Source organism: Candoia aspera, chromosome 8 (genome assembly GCF_035149785.1).
Source record: "Candoia aspera isolate rCanAsp1 chromosome 8, rCanAsp1.hap2, whole genome shotgun sequence".
In the NCBI taxonomy this organism is placed as follows: Eukaryota; Metazoa; Chordata; class Lepidosauria; order Squamata; family Boidae; genus Candoia; species Candoia aspera.
Window position 1 is genome coordinate 27,036,867 of NC_086160.1, and position 23,410 is coordinate 27,060,276.

General features: G+C 36.6%; 2 protein-coding genes and 1 long non-coding RNA gene across 3 annotated transcripts in view; 1 reads left to right on the top strand and 2 right to left on the bottom strand.

The window, feature by feature from the left end:
• Positions 1–2,436: 2,436 nt before the first annotated feature.
• SPCS3 (signal peptidase complex subunit 3) lies at positions 2,437–12,327 on the bottom strand. The gene is made up of 5 exons (XM_063309780.1): positions 11,913–12,327; positions 8,760–8,833; positions 7,398–7,474; positions 5,158–5,273; positions 2,437–2,847 (listed from the first exon to the last, which is right to left on the bottom strand). The coding sequence occupies exons 1-5, from the start codon at positions 12,053–12,055 to the stop codon at positions 2,715–2,717; spliced, it is 543 nt and encodes a 180-aa protein (XP_063165850.1). The 5' UTR covers positions 12,056–12,327; the 3' UTR covers positions 2,437–2,714.
• Positions 12,328–16,744: 4,417 nt separating this feature from the next.
• On the bottom strand, positions 16,745–17,720 carry LOC134502024 (uncharacterized). Its single transcript, XR_010068407.1, has 2 exons — positions 17,525–17,720; positions 16,745–16,899 (listed from the first exon to the last, which is right to left on the bottom strand). It is a non-coding gene; the product is annotated as an uncharacterized LOC134502024 (long non-coding RNA).
• The window catches only part of ASB5 (ankyrin repeat and SOCS box containing 5), a 31,418-nt gene continuing 25,104 nt past the window's right edge, over positions 17,097–23,410 (top strand). Inside the window, exon 1 of the mRNA XM_063310106.1 lies at positions 17,097–17,468. Coding sequence (XP_063166176.1) covers positions 17,273–17,468 — 196 coding nt within the window. The 5' untranslated portion in view covers positions 17,097–17,272. The remainder of the gene's footprint in view (positions 17,469–23,410) is intronic.

The following is a 23,410-nucleotide window of genomic DNA, read 5'->3' on the forward strand; positions in this document are numbered from 1 at the left end:
TGTAGTTGCAAATGGTGATATAACGATATTCTTGATTTGTCAGATAAGTCTATGTAAACAATTGCAAAGAGTTATTCTTTTTGCGTTGTTTTCTTCTCTGAATCTGTAATGGTATGTGGTAATGACCTTGTGAGACAGGAGGAAGAGACATAGAGTAGACAATTGTCATGCAAAAGGTATCTCAGTCCACAGAAGCAGAGGGGACATAGGAAGCACTTCAGAAGGGACCCTTCCTAGTTTTCCGGAGAGTAAACAGAGAGGAGGGGAGAAATACTTTCAGACTTGCAAGATTCTGTAATCTTACAATAAAGATAGAGCTAGTATCTATTACTGTGCTTCTTGTCTGGACTACCTTGAAGGGATGACAGCATCACACTTACCTGAATTTAGGGTGTCATGGGAGGACATACCCAGAAGGGAGAAGCACACAGAATGGCTATTGGACTCAAAGAAGTCGTATTCTGGATTGGCCCCTACATTGACTATTAAGAACAAGTAGCAAATGCATTTCCAGAGATTATAGGAAGAATATTTACTACCTTGTAAATACCTGATACAAGAAAACAAATGCTTTCAACAGTTCAAGGGTCTGCATGTGAAGATATGCTGCCTCCAAATCATCCTTCCAGCAATGTAAATCTACTCAACAGGAAATTACTTTGGTTGAATCATCCTTGATCTTATATAGGATTATCAACAGAACTGCTGGTCTAAGTATTTATGACAGCCATGGTATTATGAATCATGGGGCACCAGTAAGGACAATTTGAATGTACTGGTTTAATAAAAGGGCTTCTTTGTGGTTCCTGGACAAATCTTAAGTCAGTCCTTCAATGGGGTTCTTGGTAATTGTCAGGAACCAGGCCAAGAACCACGCTGAGCCTATAATCCAACTCTAGTCTTTTATTGTTCTCACCCTATAGATAGAATCTTGCCAGACTAAGGTTACTCAACTAACCTAAGGGGAAATAACCCAGAAGGGCTCTAGGGCAAAGCTACCTTGAACCTCTTAACCTTCCCAGCAACAGAGTCCAGGCTGCGAAGCCTCTTATCAGTCTGGAATGCATTATCTCCCTGGGAACCAGCAGCAGCTCCGGAATCCATCACATCACCCCCTCCTTCAGGAATACATTCCATCACAATAATCTTCCATCCAGGTTTTTATCGTGGCCTTCATCTCCCTTAATTATGCTGAAATACTAAATCTAACTAGACCATTCATAGTATCCTGAATTTAACCTTTTATCCATGCTTATTATAATGTAAAGATACAGTGATATAAGGATGAAGTGATATAAAGATGAAGTTGTAAGAAAAATTTATAGCCTATAATAGGAGGGAAAACAAGCTATATAAAAGGAAAGCAGGCTCTTAGGAGGGCTGTGAAATGAAATAAAATAATAATTTTAGGCAACAAAAGGTTTTCCTCAAAGAAAATAAGCAACTATGTTAAACCTTAAAGAAATAAACTAATTCAGAAAATATACTTTTCAGGAATTACAGATACTTTCTTCCTCATTCATGCATATATGCAGAAAACATCCAAATATTAGTCTTTGTTAAGTAAACAGTCTTTATTGTCTATTCTGATCTATAAGCTACATGTGGATAAAAGAGGTTCTATAACCCACTCACTCTTGTGTGCTATTTGGACTATATTAAGATTTAATTAAATAGATGTGTTATTTGAAGTCTCTTAAGACTCTGTTAGGTGGAATATAATGGAAGAAGGATAATTGATAAAAAAGAAAGATGTGTAATTTCTGAATCTCTCTCTTAAGTGGATAGGGATCAATGAAAAACACTGTCCAAATTGTAAAGGAATTGGATTTGATAGTTTTGCCACTGTATAAAAGAGCAAAACAAGAATGAAACAAGTAAAAAAAAATGGAAAAGGAAAGTATAGTAAGATTTCTTTTTAACATAATAGGCTATTAATCTATTTTACACAGACAATACTATAAGGATTGAATTTTTGTTCATTCTTAATTTCTATGAATTGCAATTTTATTTATAAATTAAACAGTATATCCCATGGTGTATCTTCTCTAATCTCAACTTCCAGCATTTGTGGAAGCTGCTTTCATCTTTGCCCTAATATCAGGTTCAAGACTGATTCCACGAAGAGATGCCATCCACTGCCTGTGTTTTTTCTACCAATATTAATCTGGAATGCGACTCCTAAAAACTGTGAACTACTTTTTTTCTTTTAAAAAGGATGCTGATGCTGCATCATTTTAGGAAAGTTAGTTCAGGTCTCATGTCTTTTATAAAACACTTTTACAAAGGAATTTGTTTCAGTAAATGCACATAAAGTTACTCAAAAAAATTTTCTGTATAACAATAAGCCATGGTGGTGATACTGCAATTTCAAAAAAGGATACACAGATAGGAGAATGGAAGAAAAAAATAACATAGTATACCCAAACCAAACTGTTTCTGATTTCAAAAAGTTTATTTATAAGAAAGGTAATTTTTGTCCCAATAGTAAACACAAAACTATTTGCTCAAATTTAAACAATCACCTTTCCTTGAGATTGCAATTTCATCTTTTTTAATTGAAAAGAAATCTGACAAAATTTCCCTCCTTCTCAGCTAAGTCTAAAGAAATTAAGTACAGTACCTTTGAATTGCAGCGGGCGAGAGACTAAAAAGTGATAAAATTTGTAATGTACAAGTATAAAAATATGTTACTCAAGGTACAGCACAATAATTTAATAGCTTTTTGCCGTTTTATAAGTATCTGGAAATGGAACAGATATGTGTCCTGCTCCTGTTACAAGAGGTAGGATGCCTGCATTTGGTACAACATTCCACGAGAGAGTCAACGTGACATTCCTGTTGCCCCTGCAATTTGAACAAAGCATTAGTAGAAACATTTGAATATTCTAAGTTGCAAGAAAAGCAACAGTACATAAAATGAGGCAATACCGCTGTGCAAAGCACACAAAAGGGTGCATCATGAAATGGCGTTTGTGTGAATAAGTACCTCTCCTCAAAGTGTTGAGGCATCAATGTTTTCCAGAATGCTTGCTGTGGCTAATTCAAGGGCCTTAATTTCTTCATGTATGTGCATGGACATCCTCTTTACTGATGGAAGTACTACCTCTGTGTGCATACAAACTAACACACATACCCGGGAATGTCCTGGAAGAGCTCTACCTTCCTCAGACCTTTGAGAAGCACTCTGCTTGTGATGTACAGTTTATGAAGCATGCCTTCAAATGCTTTGCATAACTTTGCTATGCATATCATTGTAAAGAATTCATTAATTGATTTAACAAGAATTGGATTATGAACTGTAATGTTGTTTTTATAGTGAGAAACTATTCTGATGAAAACTTGCCAGTTTTATATGTGCTTGTATTTAGGTCTATAGTGCCCTAAATCCAAGGAGCTAATGTTAAGTTTTGGAGTGTGTGGCTCTCAAGATTTGAATGCACTTAATGGTTTCTAGACACATTCTTAAACCTGAAAGAAAAAAAACAATATAACAGGGGAAGTTCCACAATCACTTGCAGACATACTCAGAGCGTATGAGAAAGCTTCTGAAATAACCTTCAAGTAGTTCCCCAGCAGAATACAAAGGAGAGCAGAAACTCAGGGCTTCATTTACCCCTCTTCTTCCATGCAACTATATGGAATGCAAAGATCAGCTGCGGTGGTGAAGGACCACTTATCTGAACCAATTCATACAAGAATGAGTAGTTTAGTTAAGTTTCAAAACTACGTAGTTTAGTTTTCAGCAAAAGGGAATACATTAAGCTATTAATTGATAAGTACTGACTTTTTAAATGGGAATTGATCTGAATTTCAGTATGTCTTTCCCAAAGTGCTACAAAGAATTGCTGGGGTTTCTTCTTACTAATGCATGTATTAGCTATCTCCACTTTGAAGGGCTGCAGGCTCCCTTTCAAATGTCTGTTCAGACTGCTACAGCCAGATCAACACAACATCCTTGTATAATTGTCTTGCTTTTAACATATTCAACAGGGGATCTACTTTCTGTCCTGTCAACATCTGAATACATTTTTTGAGAATGTGAAAACTGGCTGCACCTAGACTCTGGAACCTCATTTATATGATTTAAACCTTATATTTCTACCCATAGATTACTCATAAGTTACGGATATACATCATATCTGATATTCTAGACTTCTACAGTCAGGCATAGCATTTATAAGCAAGTCTACAGAAGACATAAAGAGAACGTGTAAGTTATACTAGCTATAGATACTTGCAACATTTATAAATATATGGTCAACGAATACTGTATTCTCTCAAAAGAAAGAGTATCTACTTATAGGTAGTCCTCAGTTAATCATCACTCATTCAGCAAGCATTCAAAATTATGAAAGCGCTGAATGAGTTATACTTATGACCAGTCCTCAAAGTTCCAGCTGTCCCAGCACCCCCATGGTCACATGACTGCAATCTGGGCACTTGGCATCCAGCTCACACTTACACCAGCTGCAGTGTCCTGCAGTCACGTGATCTCCATTTGCGTCCTTTCCTGCCGGCTTCCCACAAGTGAAGTCAATGGGGAATCCGGCAGGGAAGGTCACGCGAGTCCTGGGCGGCTTGCAAGCAGGCTGGTGAATGGGTAAGTGGCTGCTGCAATGCGGCATGAGCATGGCTGGCTGCTGCTGGCTGTGGGAAGGCACGCAGGTGGCTGCTGTGGCACTGTAAAAGTGCGGCCAGCAGTCAGGCAGACGCTATAGAGTGTGGGATCTCATACTCTGTAGCCAGGCTTCTCGGGAGCGACTTATAGGAGCAACTTGTGACTTCCTGCCAGCTTCCCCATTAACTTTGCTTGTTGGAAGCTGGCAGGAAGTCACAAGGAGGTCCTCACTTAATGACCTGCAATCCTTGCTTAACAACAGCAATAGGGACTGCAGGGATTGCCATCACTAAGTGATGTAGTCACATGACATCACACTTTATGACTGCATTGCTTAGCAATGGAAATTCCGATCCCAATTACTGTCATTAAGCGAGAACCACCTGTATTCCATTGAAGAGACACAGATGCAACAGAAATGTATTGTTGAAACTATATACTCTCCGTATAAGACTGTTTATATTTTTACCCTGTGGTACATATATTACAAATATATATATCAATTAGTAAATAATGTAAGGGGGAGATTTACTCACTTGAGTCCATTTCCATCATCAAAGAAAAAGTATTTTGATTTCATATCTTTCAAAAGCAACTTTGGGTTATCTCCTCTCAAGATGATTTTGTCCCAAAGGACAACTTGATTCAATGCCTATAATTAAAATTAAAAATTTATATCAACAAAACCAATACAAAATATATTTCTTAAGAAAGCAGAACACATATAGAAAATATTTGATGATTTTGTTCACAGTACAATTTGAAATAAAGTTAGCTAATACATACAATCCAGAAGTATATTGGAAATGGAACATAGAAGAGATTAATCTGCAATTTTTTGATCTTTTCTACCAAGCTATTTGACTACTGTTTTAAGGGGTAGATTAAGCAACCATTATTTAAAATTTCAAGCTGTATGGAACCACTAAAACAGAGGCAGAATTTTTTTTTTATAAGGGCTACATGTCCATATATGCTTGCATGTGTATGTGGCAACTGAGGGCTGAAAGGGACATTTTCCGGATGATGATGATGATTAAAAATAGGTGCATAAAACCTTTAAAAAGAAGGGAAAAAAGCACTGCTAAAAATCACTATACTAATGCCAAAATTTCAGCAACATACTGAATCTCTAGGCAGTACACAAACCATTACACAAACAGTAAGTTAACAATACGTCCTAATAATGTATTGCTAAATTATATCCTCCAAACTTTGCATTTGTGTATTAATGAGGAAATTTGAACTGGGTTGTGGTAGAAAAGGTGATTATGTACTCCTGGAAGAAAGTTTGTATACCAGACTCTAAAGATGGGCTTAATAAAATCCATCAACTTTCAGCCTTTGAATTAGCTCAATATCATAAAAGAAATGTCAAACAATATGATTCTGTGAAGTCTAGATTCAACTTGTATAAAAAACCAGCTGCCATATTTTATATAAAAATGCAAATATCATTTTGGTATTATAAAAAAACAGATAAATCTTATTACTAGTGTACTGTTTTCCCACATTTTTACTTTGCTGTATCATTTTGTATTGGTTAATGTATAGTTTATATACATTATTTTGTATTTTTTAAATGTATAATTTAGCTTCAATTGTCTTGATGCTATTTACAAGTTCTGTTTTTCTCTTTTTTTCTACATCAAAATCAATAAAATTGTTATTAAAAAACGAAGGAGGCCACATGCAACTTGCAGGTTACCCTTGTAGGTACCTATACTTGAAGTGCAGCATTTACTACGAGTATTACAAACTTGGAACTAATATTTCAAAATATTATTTTAAGAGTTCCAAGTTAGACTGTTTTTATGAGTCAAGAATAAAATACTTCTTATTTCAGCATACCGGTTGCTTCATCCACAGATTTAAAATGTGTTATCCAAAATATACCGTTGTCTCCTATACATCATTATATATTGTCTTTCTCTGAATATGCATTAAATAGATGGCTGAGTTCATGAACAACAAGGGCAGCCATACTTTTTTCTATATAATTTCCCTGGGAGCATCATAGAAAATCAACAGAGAAATATAGCAAAATGTATAAAAGTACAGCAGTATCATGTTAGACACTACTTTTTAAAGAAAGGTATTATGTCCTTTACCTGTTATAGAGAAAGGAAACAACAGCATGGGAAAATTACGATAAATGAGGAACAATTAGAGATAGTTGCAATGATCCTGTAGCCAAAATAATGATTCAAGACATAACTTATGGTATATAGAAAGATTATGAATTAAAATATATAGAAGTCTTCTTCTCTAAGAGCATTGGAAGGATTAAAAAGGCTAATCTCTATCTAATAATTCAAAATGTTGCTGTTGTTTCTGATTGAGATGACCATAAGTTAAATGTTGGAAACAGAAATTAGATACTGTTGTAATACTAAAGTAATGTATGAAAACCAAAATGCTTCCTTTCTATAAAGGCAGCTTTTCAAACAGCATTCAAGCTGGAGCTGGCAGGTAAGTTCAAAACTTTCAGAATATGGATAAACTTTTGTATATATTTTATACGTTGTTAATCTGGGAAAGTGGAATGATGTCACATCATATCTAATAGTCTGTCAAAGAGAAACCCCAAAATATAATCAAAAACTGCTTTTTAGTTATTGCCAGAATGTGTTCCAAGGTTTATTTTGGTGATGGAGAAGAGAGAGTGTAAGAAATAAAGTAACTACCCATATATGATTGTTATGCAGCTCAATAATACTAATAGCATAACATCTAGTATGATTTCCCACTTACTCACTTTTAAATGTATACTTACATTGTTCTTTGTTGAATATTCTGCTGATAAATATAGAAATAACTGTTTCACGTTCCAGTCAAATATACTTTGCAGATGTGAAAAAGATAAGGAACATATGCTGTATCAGAATATGACTCTTTTCAAAACATTCCCATTCAGTACAAATCTCAGCAATCCAAGCTTCTATTTAAGAAAAGAAAAAAATCTTGCACAGACATTGGCAAGCCTGAACATTATTCAAACTCAAAGCATTCCAACAAGCCCTAAAGCCCTGCTGGTTACAAGTTGGCAGAGTAGAAATGAAAACAGAGGGGCTGTTCACTAGAAGTGTACAAAACATTCTGAAGTCAAAATGACAATTTTGAGTGTTATGAATTCAGAATATCCCATATTGCAAAATTTTACTCTGATTTGGGGATAAAAAAAAATTACTACACAGTGTTTTGAGCACTTTAACACACTGCACTTTTAAAAAAAACACAATGCCATGGAGACTTGTATTACCCAATAAAACAACAAGTAGATCCCTTGCTGCCACTGGTTAGATCTAATTGAAGGGGAATGGGGAGAAAGTAAGAATCATTATGAACTTAGGAAAAAGACTGCTATCTGCCTGGTAAAAAAGTTTACTGCTGTTTTTCAATCTATCTGTTTTTCAGTTCTTTGCTATGGGTTACAAAGAGTAGCCTATAATGTAATGCTGCCCCCATTTTTCATGCTGTTTTGTTTTCCAGGCAGATTACCAAATGCAGAAGTGGGGCAATGATATGATTAACAGGCAATGCTATTATGTTGCTGAATTTTCAAGTTGCCACATGCAAAACTGTGTTACTTTCTTTGTTCACTGAACTTTGTTAGCAGGTTATCAAATGCAGAAAGTATGCACAACATAAGCATCAGCATCAGGAAAAAGTCTCAAAACAACACCAAAGAAATGGATGTTACACTGAAATGAATCTACTGCTATTGCTTCTTTGATGTATTCAGTTCTATGGTTATGTAGCCAATGACTGCAAAGAATTACGCTTAAATATTTCTTCTACCTTTTCTTATAAATGAGGAAGCAAAACTGAAGTTTTCAGTTCCCATTAGTGTCTATGGCAGAACACCCAAAATAGTCTGACTTTTCTTATATTAAAATACAACCAGTTTGAAACACCTTTTACATAAGTATATGAATGCAATGTCATGTTTGAAATTTGAAACTATGTAGAGTTTTGTTCACACTACTAATATTCATATCTGTCCATTTTGGAGGGAGTGTCCCTTCCATTGCTTGCTATGAGTAAAGGCAGGCAGAGTTGATGTCAGTTTACCTGTCCTGTTGATGCCCATAAGACATTCTACCCTCTTAATGCTAACGTTTGTCATAAAGGATATCTGCACTTATGTCAAAAGTAACGATTCCAAGGTCACTTCTTTCACCTGGTCCAGTGAAATCTTCTACATTTTTTCTATGAAATAAAAGTATTATTCAATATTATTCAGTTAACATAAGACACCATATTTACTTTCAAGAAAAAGACGTAACTACTCAAACAGGAAACAAACAAGTATATTTCTGTTTATCCTTATTATGAGAAAAAGAGTGTTTATGCACATTTGTTGCTCTAGAGAGCACATAGGATAAAGTGAATAGGTTTGCATTAGATAGTTTTGCATGAATATGAAATTGAACATTGGTTGGATGGGTAAGAGGAGTAGATGATAGAAGTAAAGCATGTGTGAGAATAAATGTAATGCTTAATGAAAGGTTCAACACTGAGTAAGGAATAAGACAAGCATGAGTGATGTTTCCTTGGTTGCTTAATTTATTTAAGCATAAATTTATAATAAATGCTTATGGTAACTTTAGATGTGTGTTGATTATGGATATGAATGCCCATGTATTTTGTATGCAGATTATGCCATGCTGTTGGCTGACAACCTTAGTGATCTGCAGTGAATATGAGACCACCAATTAATCTATCAAAGACCAAGAAAAAATGAACAATTAAAGGCTAAACCTAAATGGTAAGAACCCACAGTAGGCAAACAATGTGCTTACCTTCATAGAATGTTTAGTAAAGAAGGGGAAATGAATGGAGAACATTTAAGAAGTGCAAATGCTGACAGAAAGGAAGGGGGCAATATGTGAGGAATAAATGTTTGTCAAAAGAAGTTGAAATGGCTGTGTACATCGATCAGTCAATAATATTGATTTTATTCCGTCAATGACCAGCAAAATTTAAAAGGACAGAAACAAAGTAAAACGAAGAGATATAATAATATACTACCAACTAATAAAATAGATAACATAATAATATAGTATTCATTCCTCCATTAATATACTGAAATGGCTGTGTATAAGAATGTGCTTCTGCCCACTTTGTTACATGGAAGAGAGTGTTTGAGTATGTTAAGAGAAACATAAAAAATAGTCGAATGTACTGAAAATAAGGTACTTAAGAACGGTAGTTGGTAAAACAAGAAGAGGTAGGCTAAGGATGAATGGGGGTTGACTGAATATAAAAGTGAGCTGACAATTATGAAAGAAATATTTTGAGATAATTTGTCATGTAGAAAGAATAGGGTCAAATTGCAAATGAAATACATGAAGCAAGAACAAATGAGTTGAACGGAAAAGACCAAGATGTAGAGAATCAGATCCTCAGAGGGAGACATGAGGTCTTTAAAGGAAATGGATGAAGCAGTCCATGGGCATGGGAGAAGCAAGGATCATTTGCAAGGGCTGCAAGAGCATGAGTAATGTTGGTGTAAACTAGTTTTAGCTATTTTCTAAATTCACAGTCCCGTTTATGGCCCCAGTTACAGGTATACAGAGTTATACAGCATCCTTAAATATAGTTATATTTACTTATATAAAGCATTTCTATCTTGTTTCTCAAAACTGAAGGTTCCAAAACTAGTTCTTATGGCAGCAAATATTAGCTAAAGTTTTAGCTTTGTGAAGAAATACTTTCTGTCCTAAATCTGCCACCCTTCAGTTATATTAGATAGTCCCATCTTCTAGCATATGGAATAATTTATTCCTCTTTATTTTTTTCTTATGATGCATTTTTATTCATTTCTAACATTTTCTCTTTTAGTCACATTTATTCTAAGTTAAATAACTCTAAACACTAACATTTCTTTGTAGATTAGAAAAATAATTTATGCTTTTGTAAGATTTCTCTTAGATAAAATATTTTTTATAATCCACAATTAATCCATCAGAAATAGCCAGTACAATCAACAAAATATAAATTGCTAGTTAACTGGGAATAAATGGTGAATTAAGGAGCTATTCAATGGTGAATTAAGGAACTAGCTAGTCAAAAACATGCCAAATGAATGTGAATTCAGTATCTGTGATAGACAAGCACATAATTTAGTTTTCTTAGCACTTATTTACAGTTCTTACTAATACAATTACTATATCATGAAAATCTGGAAACATTTTTAAATTTCTCACTCAAATGGCTCACTATAAAAAAAGATCATAAATGTATTTCCATTATTTTATTGATGCAGTGCAGTTAATATGACACACTTTAACCATGCTGTGTATATGAGATCTGAAACCCATAGTTCAGAATGATCTCTACTGAAATCTTCAGGAAAGCATATCTAAATAGGATTGCTAGCTACAGGATTTATTTTGCTAGTACAGCAAGACTTTTTGTTACAAAATAACACTAAACCTCTTATGTTTTTCTAACTTCTTAGAAACTGGAATATGCTTAGCAAATAAGCTGTCAATGTCAAAAGCAACTGGGGTTTTTAAACTGAGTTGCCCTACTGTGCATTCACTCTCAAGGGAGCTTGCGAGAAGGCAGACTGTAGCACTGGAGGGTTCGTGTTGTTCATTCATTGGCTTAAAGAAAAAGGAAATGACAGAACAGGAAGGAAAGGCCTACGGTTCTGAAACTGACGATCTAGAGGAAAATTAGATTAAGACCTAAGTGACAGCAAACAGAGAACAAGAAAAGTTCTTGTTCCAAAAAGTTTGGAAGGGCTATATAAAGAGTGCCTTTAAATGTGAACTGAACAGCATATATATTGAAGGGGTGAAACAACACATGAGAGTCACTAGCACAATCAAACAGGAGGACACGCAGATCTAAGAATTATTCTCCATCTAACAGCAACTCCAGTGAGACTGTATCAAGGGTTGATACTAAAGCAAACACCAGGGCAAGAGTGGACGTTTACAAAACGGATTAAACACGGGGGTTACTCCACAATACAGCTCAGCACCCCAACACTCCGACAAGTCAGGCTACTGTGTGACAGCTAGAGCAGCCAAGCATTATGGCTCCATAAAGACTGACAAACGTCCTAATGAATTCATTAGTTTTTAAGGTGCCGCCAAACTCTTCGGCACATTCGCTCCTTTTCAGCCAGGGGCCGCTGAAAAAACGAGATGTGCATCCGATTCTGTTTTCCCCCCATTTCCCCCACCCTTTAGTCGGAAAAGGGCTGCCTGGTCCCCATCCCCGGAGAAAGAGAAGGGCCGCCTGCGCCTCCGCCCTCCCTCATTCACACACTCACAGCATGACACGGGAGACGGTGATGCTGACGGGCACCGTGCGCTCTTTGAAAGCAGTGGTGATGAAGCAGCCGAAGGTTAGCGCCGCCATCACGCTCAGCGAGAAGGCGAAGAGCGAGTTGGCTCGAGTTAGGACGGTGTTCATCTCCCCGCCGTCCCTCCAGCCCTCACGACACACACGCGTACGAGCGAGCGAGCGACTGCCCGCTTTCTCCTGCTCTCCGTGCCGGCCAGGCCACAGCTCCGGGGTAAGGGAGAGGGATAGGCAAGCGAGCACGCTTGAGTTAGAGGGAGGCACGAGGACCTGAACCCGAAAGGAAAAGGCCGCTGTCGGGACTGCCACTATGCGTGACTGAAGAGAAAGGAAGGCCCAAGGCGGCCACCTGCCTGGAAACGAACCCGCCCAACCACCCCGCGAGAGGAGGGCCCAAAGAACATCAGTCTGCCTCAGCCCGCCCATAGGCGGAATATCCCCCCTCAGTTCCTCTGTCTACAAGTCCCATGAGCCTCAGCAACCATGGTTCGCTCTACTTCCTCCATAGAGATAGGAAGTTAGAGTGACAGGAAGTCCGCCTTAGGCGAGGCATCGCTGTAGATCTTGGTTGAGCGACGCGGGACGCAACCTGCGCGGCCGCCGAATTGAAGAAGCAAGCTTTTGCGGGAGCGGGAAATGAAATATATTTGCCCTTGGTGCAGCCCAAAGTTTATTTTTGAGATTGAGAATGTATGGCGATTAAGTTCTTAACAGCCTTCCCTAAGACCGTACCGGCGGAGGGAAACGTTCCTGGAAGAAGGCGATGGCAAACCATTTCAGAATGATTAAGAAAACTAAATACTTGTGCGCATTAAGTCGTCATAAGCCGAACTCTAATTGGAGGCTATATTCAGCCTAACCCATTTGGAGGGCGCTGGTTGGAGAAGCCGGAGTTACGTTGCAGAGTTCAGCTTCTCTACACCGCCTGCGTACCCTGTTAATTGTCTCCCCCTCGGTAACGTGTGCTGCAGTGTGCAGCATCGCAGTGGAAAGTTCCTCTACGTGCGACAGTACCGTTCTCCACAAAAGCCTCTTACGTGCCTTGCTCTCATTTAATTGTGAGGTGCTACCTGAAAAACACTGAGCGCAACTAATTGGAAATATGGGGTATGGGGGAGATAATACTAAGAAATGCACGCGTCAACTTTGCAATTTGAGAATAGCAAGGCGGAGCTTACTGTAAAGTGTTGATAAAGTCATCTGTCATGCTGTCTGCTGCGGTATCCCAGTTAACAACAAATAGACATCCTTAAGTCGCTTCGACAGGGGACGCTGCTACTATATTTCTCAGCACAATAAAAGGCGTTTAAAAAAAGAAATCGGACTCGAACTCCGGTGTGGAGGTTGCAATGTTACTAAATAATTAAATCCTAGATACTTATTAAAATGTTTCAGAAAAGCCTCTCTGTTAGATGAAAGATGTGTTGGGGGGCTTGTCTGCACAAATATATAGCACAGTTGTGTTAAAATAGATGACTCTAGACTTTTTCAACCTAATGCCTTTCATATGCATTAAAGTGCAACTCCTATCAGCCCCACTAAGCCAGCTAGGAATTACTCAGCACATCTGGAAGATGGTGCGGTGGTGAAATCCAAGACCTTGATGAATTGATTTGGCGAGTCAACGGCAACTAACAACAGCAACAACCGTATTTCAGCTGAAAAACTCCAAACAACCACTAGATGGTAGTAAAGTGACACAGATAATTATTTGTTGCCATCTAGTGTTGATCTGGAGATTACAGCCCAAATAGGTAGTCTTAAAATACCCAAGAAAAAGTAGGGTGTTGTAGCAATGAAACAGCACTGTGTCCTCTTATTTATATCTTAAAGCAGTAATTCAGAGTTTTTAGCTCTGTGTTTTGATAATTTGACTATAATTACACATCCACCAAGCTACAGGAAAACCTGTTTCATTAACAACTCAAAGGAATAATCTTTTGCTAAGCACACAACAAACTAGTTACAGATGCATACTGATAATGGCTGGTTGGCTGGCAGGAGTACAGAGCAGGAAGCAGGACTGAGGTTCAGTAGAAAGGAAAATATTCCCATTTATTTTCCACATGTGGAGGGGAAACTAATGCTAGGGGGAAAGGACAGCACTCACAAAATTCCATGTGGCATGATACACTAGAATAATTTCCTTGCTAACCAGCCAGCAACAGATGGAAATTGAGTGGAACAATAGGCTAAAATACTGAGAGAATGAGAAGCTGTGTGATGACAGCTGACTTGTACATTCTTAGGGCTAGAGTCACAACATATCTGGCTGTGTGCTTCTGGAAGAAAATATGTTTGTGTGGTAATTCTGCAAAAAAAAAAAAGTGTTCATCCTTGGCCAGCAGCGGAGTGTCTGAGAACACAGTGAATTGTGCCTTTCCTGTATCTTGAAGGAATATTTAGGCCCAATCTTTCAGGCAGATTTTTCCAAAGTTTATAGGAAGAGGGATGAACATTAGAATCCCTTTAGCGAAAACATATTCCTAGTGTTTCAGAAGAAATAGGTGGCCAGTTCCCTGCAGTATTTCAGTTACATTTCCTTGGACCAATATTTCCTCTTCATTCTGGTGAATATTAATTGTCTTGCTTTCCCCTACAGTCTTAGCTTGAGCAGCTATTCCCATTTTGCTCTTGTTGTCCTTGGCTTTTTCTCCCATGTTTCAGCTGCTAGTTTTTTCTCCTGAATTTTGCAGAAATGTCCACAATAGGTTTGGTATGTTGTTGTTGTTTTTTAAAGGTAGCTAAGAGCCTACATTTGTTTCCTCTCTGACCTTCATCTCACTAAAAGCCTCTTCCCTTCACCACACATAGGTAGTACGCCAGTCCTTTTGATCTGATATTGCTGGAATGCTTGGCAGCTATTGCTTCAAGACAGAATTATGCAAACAGCTGTCAAATGAAGGACAGCTTGGGATAAAGGTGAATGAAATTATAAAAGGCATTGGAACTGCCATCTACCCCTCAAATACTGAAGTGGATTTCCCCAGACATGCTTCCTGCCTAAGAAAGCTGTATGTTATGCAAATGCAGTATGTTTTCCCCTTTCTCTGCTTTCCAAATGTACTAGTGGTGAATTCCTTTGCTTAGTCACATGGAACATTATTACAAAAATTTTATACTAAAGTTGGAGTAGAAACTATCCTTGCACAAGTGTTTTTCTCACTTTAAAGGCTTTTTAAAGTAAAGCTTAATGCACAATATTTAAGTATGTAACTAAAATAGTACCTAAGTACAATTAATTGTAAAAAGCAATACCTTTCTAAATGTACATTTTAAAATAAAATGTACGCTTTAACCCATAAAGATTTTGGTTTGGAACGATACTCTAATTTCTCTCTGATTTTCATTGCTTCTTCTGTCTCATGCTGATAGGCAATCAGTTCAACTTTCCTTTCTCCCATCAGCAAATTAATTGATTTTAATTAAGTGTCATCAAGCTGGTGTTAACACTTGGCAACTACACAGATACATTTTCTTCAAGATGACCTGTTCCAGTCTGGTCCTTCAGATATTCCAACAGTGCACCCATCACTGCTGTAATTGAATCCATCTGTCTTGCTGCTGGTCCTCCTCTTTTTCTTTCCACCTTTCGCAGTATTATAGACCTCTCAAAAGAGTTAAGTGTTCACACAATGTGTCTGAAATATAATAATTGGACCTGGTCATCTGTGCCTTGAGTGAGAATTCTGGATTGATTTGTTCTATGATCCATTCATTTGTTTTCTTGGCTGTTCATTGGTATCCTCAGGAGTCTTATTAAGCACCTATGTTCAGAAGTGTCAAGGCTGTTTCTGCCTTGCTTCTTCGAAGTCCAATTTTTGCTTCCCTAGAGTGTCACAGGGAAAGCCATTGCCTATGTGATCCTGATCTTCGTAGGCATAGATACCTCACGGCACCTGAGTATTTTCCAAGGCCTTCATTGCTATTATACCAAGGGCTAGTCTACAGCATATTTCTTATATTGCTGTGCATACACATGGTTTTCCTTCATTGTCTTAACTTGACTCAACAGAATTTTGGACAGGATTCTTAAATACCATCAAAAGACAGCATGGCTGTCCATACTGAATGGATATTCTTGCTGGTTCATTTACTGTTGATAGTCAGTCCCAAAGACAGAAGCTAGCCAGCACGGTATCTTTGTTGTCATTTCTGAGGCTACCTGTTGTCATTAGTTTGGCCTTCTTTTATTTAATCTTAGCCCTACTTTTTACTTGTGTTCCTTAACTTTCAATACTAGAGTTCAGCAGCTTAAGTTGGAAGCAAAAGCTTATTTTGAAGGTGCTATACCCTTTTTTAAAAATAAATATAATAAAATAAGCAGTAGCGTACAGCCAAAAATATCCATTCAGTATGGAGAGCCATGCTTCCTTTTGATGGTATTTAAGAATCCTGTCCAAAATTCTGTTGAGTCAAGTTAAGACAATGAAGGAAAACCATGACTATGCACAGCAATGTAAGAATAAAAAATCCGGTATCAGAGTAGGTCTACTTGTACCTGTATGAATAAATCTAATTCAGAGCATTCTCGTGTTGGCCAAAGATAAAAAAACAGTGATAGCTTATAATGGGCTTCTTACTGTACTTTACGCTGTTCAACTGAGGTATACTGATCAATGAAGCAGAAATTGTCAGGGATAGAGGATACTCAAGAAAAAGAACAGTGGGTGCTAGAATATTTTAAGAAAGAGACAATTGAAGCTGAATTGCTAGCTGAAATGTGACTGGGAAGGGTACAGTTTGGCTGCTCTTCCTTCTAGATGTTATCTGAAAGATGAAGAAATGTCAGATCCAAGCTTTGTTAGGTATATTTTATATTTGGAATACATACAATAGAGAATTTAATTAATATAACAGCATAAATAAGAACACCAACAAAGGTAAATGAGAATTTCCAAAGGATTGGGACACCTCCCCTCTTCTCCAATCTTCTCTTGCTCCTATGGAATATACTGTTAGAAAAGCCATAAATATACTAGAACATACAATAAATAGTACCATTTGAGAATTTTTCTTCAACAGCACAAAACCTGATGTACTTGCACTTAGAAGGTCGATCCTTTTAAAATGGCAGCTTATAATTGACTGTTTGAAGCTGTATGTATTCTTCAGTTAAATACCATCAAGCTAGTGGGAGTGCTAGTGAACTCAATGCTATTTACAGTATAAATAATCCTCATATTTTGAGCTGCAAGCATCATGACCAGCTGATATTTTCTTTCCTCAGGACCAGCTGTTCCCTAGGAGTGTCTGGCTGGAGCCATATGATCTTAGCAACATATTTCAGAGCAGTTTCTAAACACTGACAAAGACTCTTGTGCAGCAATGACTGTTGTAGAGGAAAATAGGCCTTTTGCCCAACAATTATCCAATGTCTACTTTACCATACTTTCACTTTTCTGCTTTAAACTTTTTGTAAAAATCAGCCTTGCAATACTCAGTCATTTCTATATTGTAAAGGGGAATCGTAAAGAGGCAGCAAGAATAGCTGCTGAGTTTTATGGAATTCCTCAAGGACAAGGTATGCTTCTTTCTATTACTTGTTTTTAGTGATCTGCTAGGTTTTTAAAAAAATACCTTGTTAAGCATTTGTCTTCCATATTATCCATGTTGATTTTTGGTATCTGCATTCTTATATTTGGTTTTTACACTAAGCAGTATCAGTTGTCTTCATGCACTGTCCTGCTCCTGACATATATAACAGACCATTCAGTAAGAAAAAATGTTAATTAAAATTGATGGAATTGAATATTTCTATTCTTTTTTAATTGTATTATTTGAGTTTCTGTAACATATATTAACAATTGGCGTTCATAAAGTTTCCAAAATACATGCTATACAATGTCAATTTATACTATATTAATATCCTTGATTATTTCTATCAAACAGTAGATAGAAAAATATCTAATTCATAATAATTCTGGTGATAATCTAAGCATGATTTTGATCCAGTTTTGATCCAGTTTTAAAATATCAAATATTCACAATATAAAATGTTACATATAGCAATTCCCAAAATTCATGGTTATAAGCTAAATTACTTCAAGCCAGAGACATCTATAATTCAAGCAGCTTCTTTTCAGTTAATATCCAGCTCAAGACTGACTTCTGTACGGTAAGCAATAAATACTGTAGTCTTTCAGAATTATTAGTAAGTGCTGAGTTTTATGTAGAATAGCCAATTATTTCTTTCCAATAAATGGCTATATAGTTTTATATTAGATTTATAGACACATTTTTGACAGTCTCCTTTCCCAGAACTGTACCTAGATTCTCAAATGTAAGAAATAATATATTGCTTGGTTTTGTTTTCCTCATCCCTTTTTCCTTCTGTGTCATGTATTTTAGATGGATAAGGACTCTTCTTTTTTCATTGTTCTTCATAAACCGCTCTGGAAGCATTCTTATTTAAAGAGGTTGTTTTTATGTTATTATCATCATCACTGAAAAGCTTAAAGATTTCAGTTTTTTCTATGACACATTAGGATCTAGTAGTGCTTATGGAGCTATGGATTATCTCTGCCCTAAAAAAAAATCTGATGTTGTGGAAGCCAGTCAAAATTACACTTATCATCACAACAGTCCATCATTTTAATTACAAGTGGGAGACCTGGAAACCCAAACCACAGGTTGTTGGGTTTTGGGGATGCAAAACTTTATCCTCAGAAAGAAATATAATCCATTTCACTATGACTTATTTTCTAAAGATTATATATACTAAGCATTGTACAGACTAAGGTCAAGTGTAATGCAAATCAAATAATTAACCCAGCCAACTTGCCTGAACTTGAAAAGCTAAACACGTTGGAGCTGGTAGGTACTTGGATGGGAGACTACAAAGAAATCTCAGGGTTATAGGCTAGATTGTAGGCTAAACAACTTGAAAAAGAGCCATGGCAAACCACTTCCTTGTTTTGCCAAATAAATTACCTGGATAAGTCTTTGAAATGAGGAATCAAGCTTATTATATAAACCAATGTAAATATAAATATATTTTTGTCTGTTGTGTTAAAATTCTCTAATGATTTGATTACACAATGGAAATTAAAAATATTTTTTTAAATTATAAATATATTACAACATGTTCAAATCAGATCTGGCAAGTGTAGAGCATAATGATTACAGTAGCAAGATTCTAATTTCTAAAAAACAACAACAAATGCCCAGCAGTCCAAAAAACAAATGTACAAGTAGCCTAATTAGTTTTAAAACGGAGTAGAATATATAAGTTATTATTTAATATTTGCATGACAATGAACCTCTTCTCCATATATTTGTCTTCAAGGCATGCTTTGAAATGAAACAATGAACAAGTTGCATAGGACTGGAAAAAGTCTTTCTGGTATCAGTTAATGGGAGTGACCAAAGACAAGTCATTAAAAATTACCAATTCTAAATAATATATTTAAACCCTTTTCTCTATAGGAATAATTCTAAAACATTCTGTATGTTACTATGTAATAACATAGTGGAAGAGATAATACAAAATACAGCAATAATTAGTAATATTAAATGAGATGAGTGAATGCTGAAATGCTGAGAACATTTTCTTTTGGTAGAATATAATGAATTTATGAATGTGTAATCTTTATGAAAAGATTCCCATGAGCAATATCAATTCAGGGAGAAATTCTTGATCACCTGTTCCAGATTCAACTCACTGGTTACTCTGAAGCTTTGTATCTCCCATTAGTAATACATCATCAGTAGAATGAATCCTTCCTTTAATTCTCAGAATATTGTTTTGTATACAATAGATGTACAACTGGTGCTCAGTGTTGTAAGAATGAATCTATATGTCTACTTTATGTATCTATATGTCTACTGTCTACTGAATCTATATGTCTACTATTTACTCCTAGTTTAAAAATACAAATTTCTCTATGGCATGCAAAAATACCATTTATGGACCAGGAAATATTATTTATATTTATTATTTATAATATTTGGAGTATGGAAAATGCTGATTCAGAGATTTAGTTTGAAACTGCTTTGATTTAATGTCTGAATTAAATGTTATTTCTGAAACAAAACTGAATTATCATACTGTAGCCTGGAATCAAGTTGATTCAGTTTCCCCAAAAGATTTGAACTGGATCAAATTGATGAACAGAATAAAACTTATTTAGTGACTCTAGATACCCCTAGAGAAAGAAAAGTGATTTTTTAGTGTGAGTTTATTATAGACTGCTTGGACAGGCAGAAGATATGAATGAGGCCTTTCTCTATTAGATGACCAGACTTTCAAAGAGGCATACGATCGTGACAATGAAAGGTTTCAAATTTCCTGCTGGAAATCTAACTGCAAAGACCCAGAGGTTCAACAATTCCCATCCTCCCTTACCGCATATTAATTTGTCAGAAGGTAGAAGAAGAAAAACGGGGTTCTGCTGTTCTTTGCTTGACAAAGTGAAGGTGACTGGAACCTTGGGAAAAAGTGACCATGTTATCCTTCAATTCATGATATCAAGGGAAGAGGAACAGAAAAATCAGAATTGTAAACTGGATTTCAGAAGAGCAGATTTTGATAAAGAAAAGGTAGGTGAGATCCAGTGACTTGAAATCCTGAAAGGGAAAAGTATTCAGGAAAAATGGGAACTCCTGTGAGAAAGATACTGAAATTTCAGGCACAGACAATTTCTACTAGAAAAGAAAAATGGGAGACATCTGAACAGACCAGTATGAATACACACAGAACTTTCTAAATGCCAAAAAAGAAAGAAGGCACATAGAGGAAATAGAAGGAGGAGAGAATAACCAAGAAATTGTATAGGGTAGTTATTAGAACCCACAGGGATTGTGTCAGAAAGACTAAAGTACAGAATGAGCTGTGGCTTGTGAGAAATGCCAGCAACAGCAACAACAAAAACAACAAGGTTTTTGAGTATGTCAGAAACAAATGGAAAGTCAAATAAGGTGTAGGTTTACTGCAAGGAGAAAAGAATGAATTGGGAACAGGTGGTGACAAGAAGGCAGAAAGCCTTAAACCATATTTGATGCCTGTTTTCTCTCAGAAGAGAAATGAAGCCTTAGCTGGCCATGGTTGTGCCACGAATGGAAGAAGGGAACAGCAACTTAGGATAAACAAGAAAAAGACAGAAGAACACTTAGCTAATTTACATTCATTCAGATTTCCAGGACAAGATGAGTTATATCCTAGGATACCAAAGGAATCAGCAGAGGTGATCACAAAACTGCTAGCTGTAATATTTGAGAACTCTTGGAAAATTGATGACTCCAGGAGACTGGAGGAGAACAAATAATGGCCCTATCTTTTTTTTTAAAAAAAAAAGGAAGAAGGAAGACCTAGGAAATTACAGATTTGTCAGCTTGGTGTCTATGCTGAGAAAAATCCTCCAGCAGATTGTTAAACATTTGTGAACACTAATTTAGGAATGCAATAGTTAACAAGAACGATGTGTGTCACAAACAGGTCATGCCAGACTACCTTTATCTCCTTTTTTGATAGTTACTAGCTTAATAGATTGTGAACATACTCTATTGTGACCTCAGTAAAACATTCAAAAAAGTCTTTCATAATATCCTCATCAATAAAATGGTAAAAATAATGGCCTAGATCATGCTAGTGTTAGATGGATTCATAATTGGTTGAATGACTGCATCCAGAGAGTACTCATAAACGGGTCAACATTAGCTTGGAGAGTAGTACTGAGTAGAGTGCTTCAAGGCTCTATACCAGGGTTTCTCCACCAGGGTTCCATGAGAGGTCACTAAGGGTTCCCTGGGAGATCACAATTTTAAAAAAATATATATTTCCAATTCAGGCAACTTCACATTAAAGCGGTAAGTTTCATTCTTTATTTTTAGTTTAAGAACACTGTTAGTGCACATATGCAGGACAATATTTGAAACAAATATAATAATTTTTTAACTTCTGGCCTATAGTTGAGCCTGAAATGTGCAGGGGTTCCCCAAGGCCTGAAAAATATTTCAAGGGTTCCTCCAGGGTCACAAGGTTGAGAAAGGCTGCTCTATCCTGTGTTCTGTGCTGTTCAAATTTACTTCAACATTAATGACCTGGATGAAAGAATTTAGGAGATGACTATCAAATTTGGAAAAGACATAAAACTCAGAGGAATAGCTAACACTCCAGAAGAGAAAGAAAAGATTAACAAATATCTAAGCAAATTTGAACAATGTGTCAAAACAAGCAGCATGAAATTTAACAAGGAGAAATGTAAAGTTTTGCACCTAGAGAGAAAACAAATGAACCAATATAGGATGGGGAGACCTGGCTTGGCAGTAATACATGTGGAAAGGATCTGGACACTCTAGTAGTATAAGCTGAATGTGAGCCACCAAAGTGATGCAGCTGCTAAAAGGGTAAACACTATTTTGGAATGTATTAACAGCAGCATAGACTCTATCTCACAGGAGATAATTGTCCCATTCTATTCTGCCTTGGTCAGGCCCCACTTGGAATGCTGTGTCCAACACAGTCTAAAAAGGACATTAGCAGACTGTAGCAAAACGTAGAGGATGTCTACCAAGATGGTGAAAAGGCTGGAAACTAAGTAGCATGAGGAAAGATTAGAGGAACTGGGTATGTTTAGCCTGCAAAAGACTGAGTGGAAATTTTAGCAGTCTTCTGATATCTAAAGGACTGTCATATAGAGGGAGTGTTGCCCTGAAGGACCAGAACCAATATGTTGGAACTAAAGGGAAATAAATTCAGGTTAGATATTAGAGAGCTTTCTGATGTTAATAGCTGTTAACCAGTCAAATAAGTTGCTTCATGAAGTTCTATATTCCCCATCACTGGAGAACTTGGAAAAGAGATTGGACAACCATTTGCCTGAAATGCTTAGTGGATCTGTACTGAGCAGGAGGTTGGATTAGATGGCCTCTGAGGCTTTTTTCAGTTCTGTAGTTCTATGATCCTGGTATTTCCTCCCATCTAGTAGAGCTTCCAGAATTAGGTGGCAAATATCCAGACTAAAAAACACATTATTTGGTGCCATCTAGTGGTCATCCAGATTTTTGCAGCCCAATCTGGTAACCCTACATACTCAGTGCAATTATGACAATTAAATGTAAGGAGTTTGGATAAGTGTTAATGGCATAATGGATAGTACTAATCTCAAGTGATTATTTTCGAATTCCCTCCCCCTGCCCCACCATTTTAAAAACAGCTGAATGCCTTATGATACCACTTAAATGTAATGTGCTCGTCTGCTAAAAAATGTGCAAATGTGTGAATTCTTTGTATCTTGAAAAAGTATATTCCTATTACATAAGGTTTACGTTTATTTAGGTTCAGTGGAGGTACTCCTCACAACAATTCTTACAATGAGTCTGGTAATAATTGTAATCTGGTGAAAACACTAGATTGAAAAATTGAGCTGGTTGATCTCTAAGGTGACTAAGAGATACTGATTACTCCACTATTAAAATGATTAGACTGGTTGTCAGTTTGCTTTGAGGCAAAATATAAATAATTAC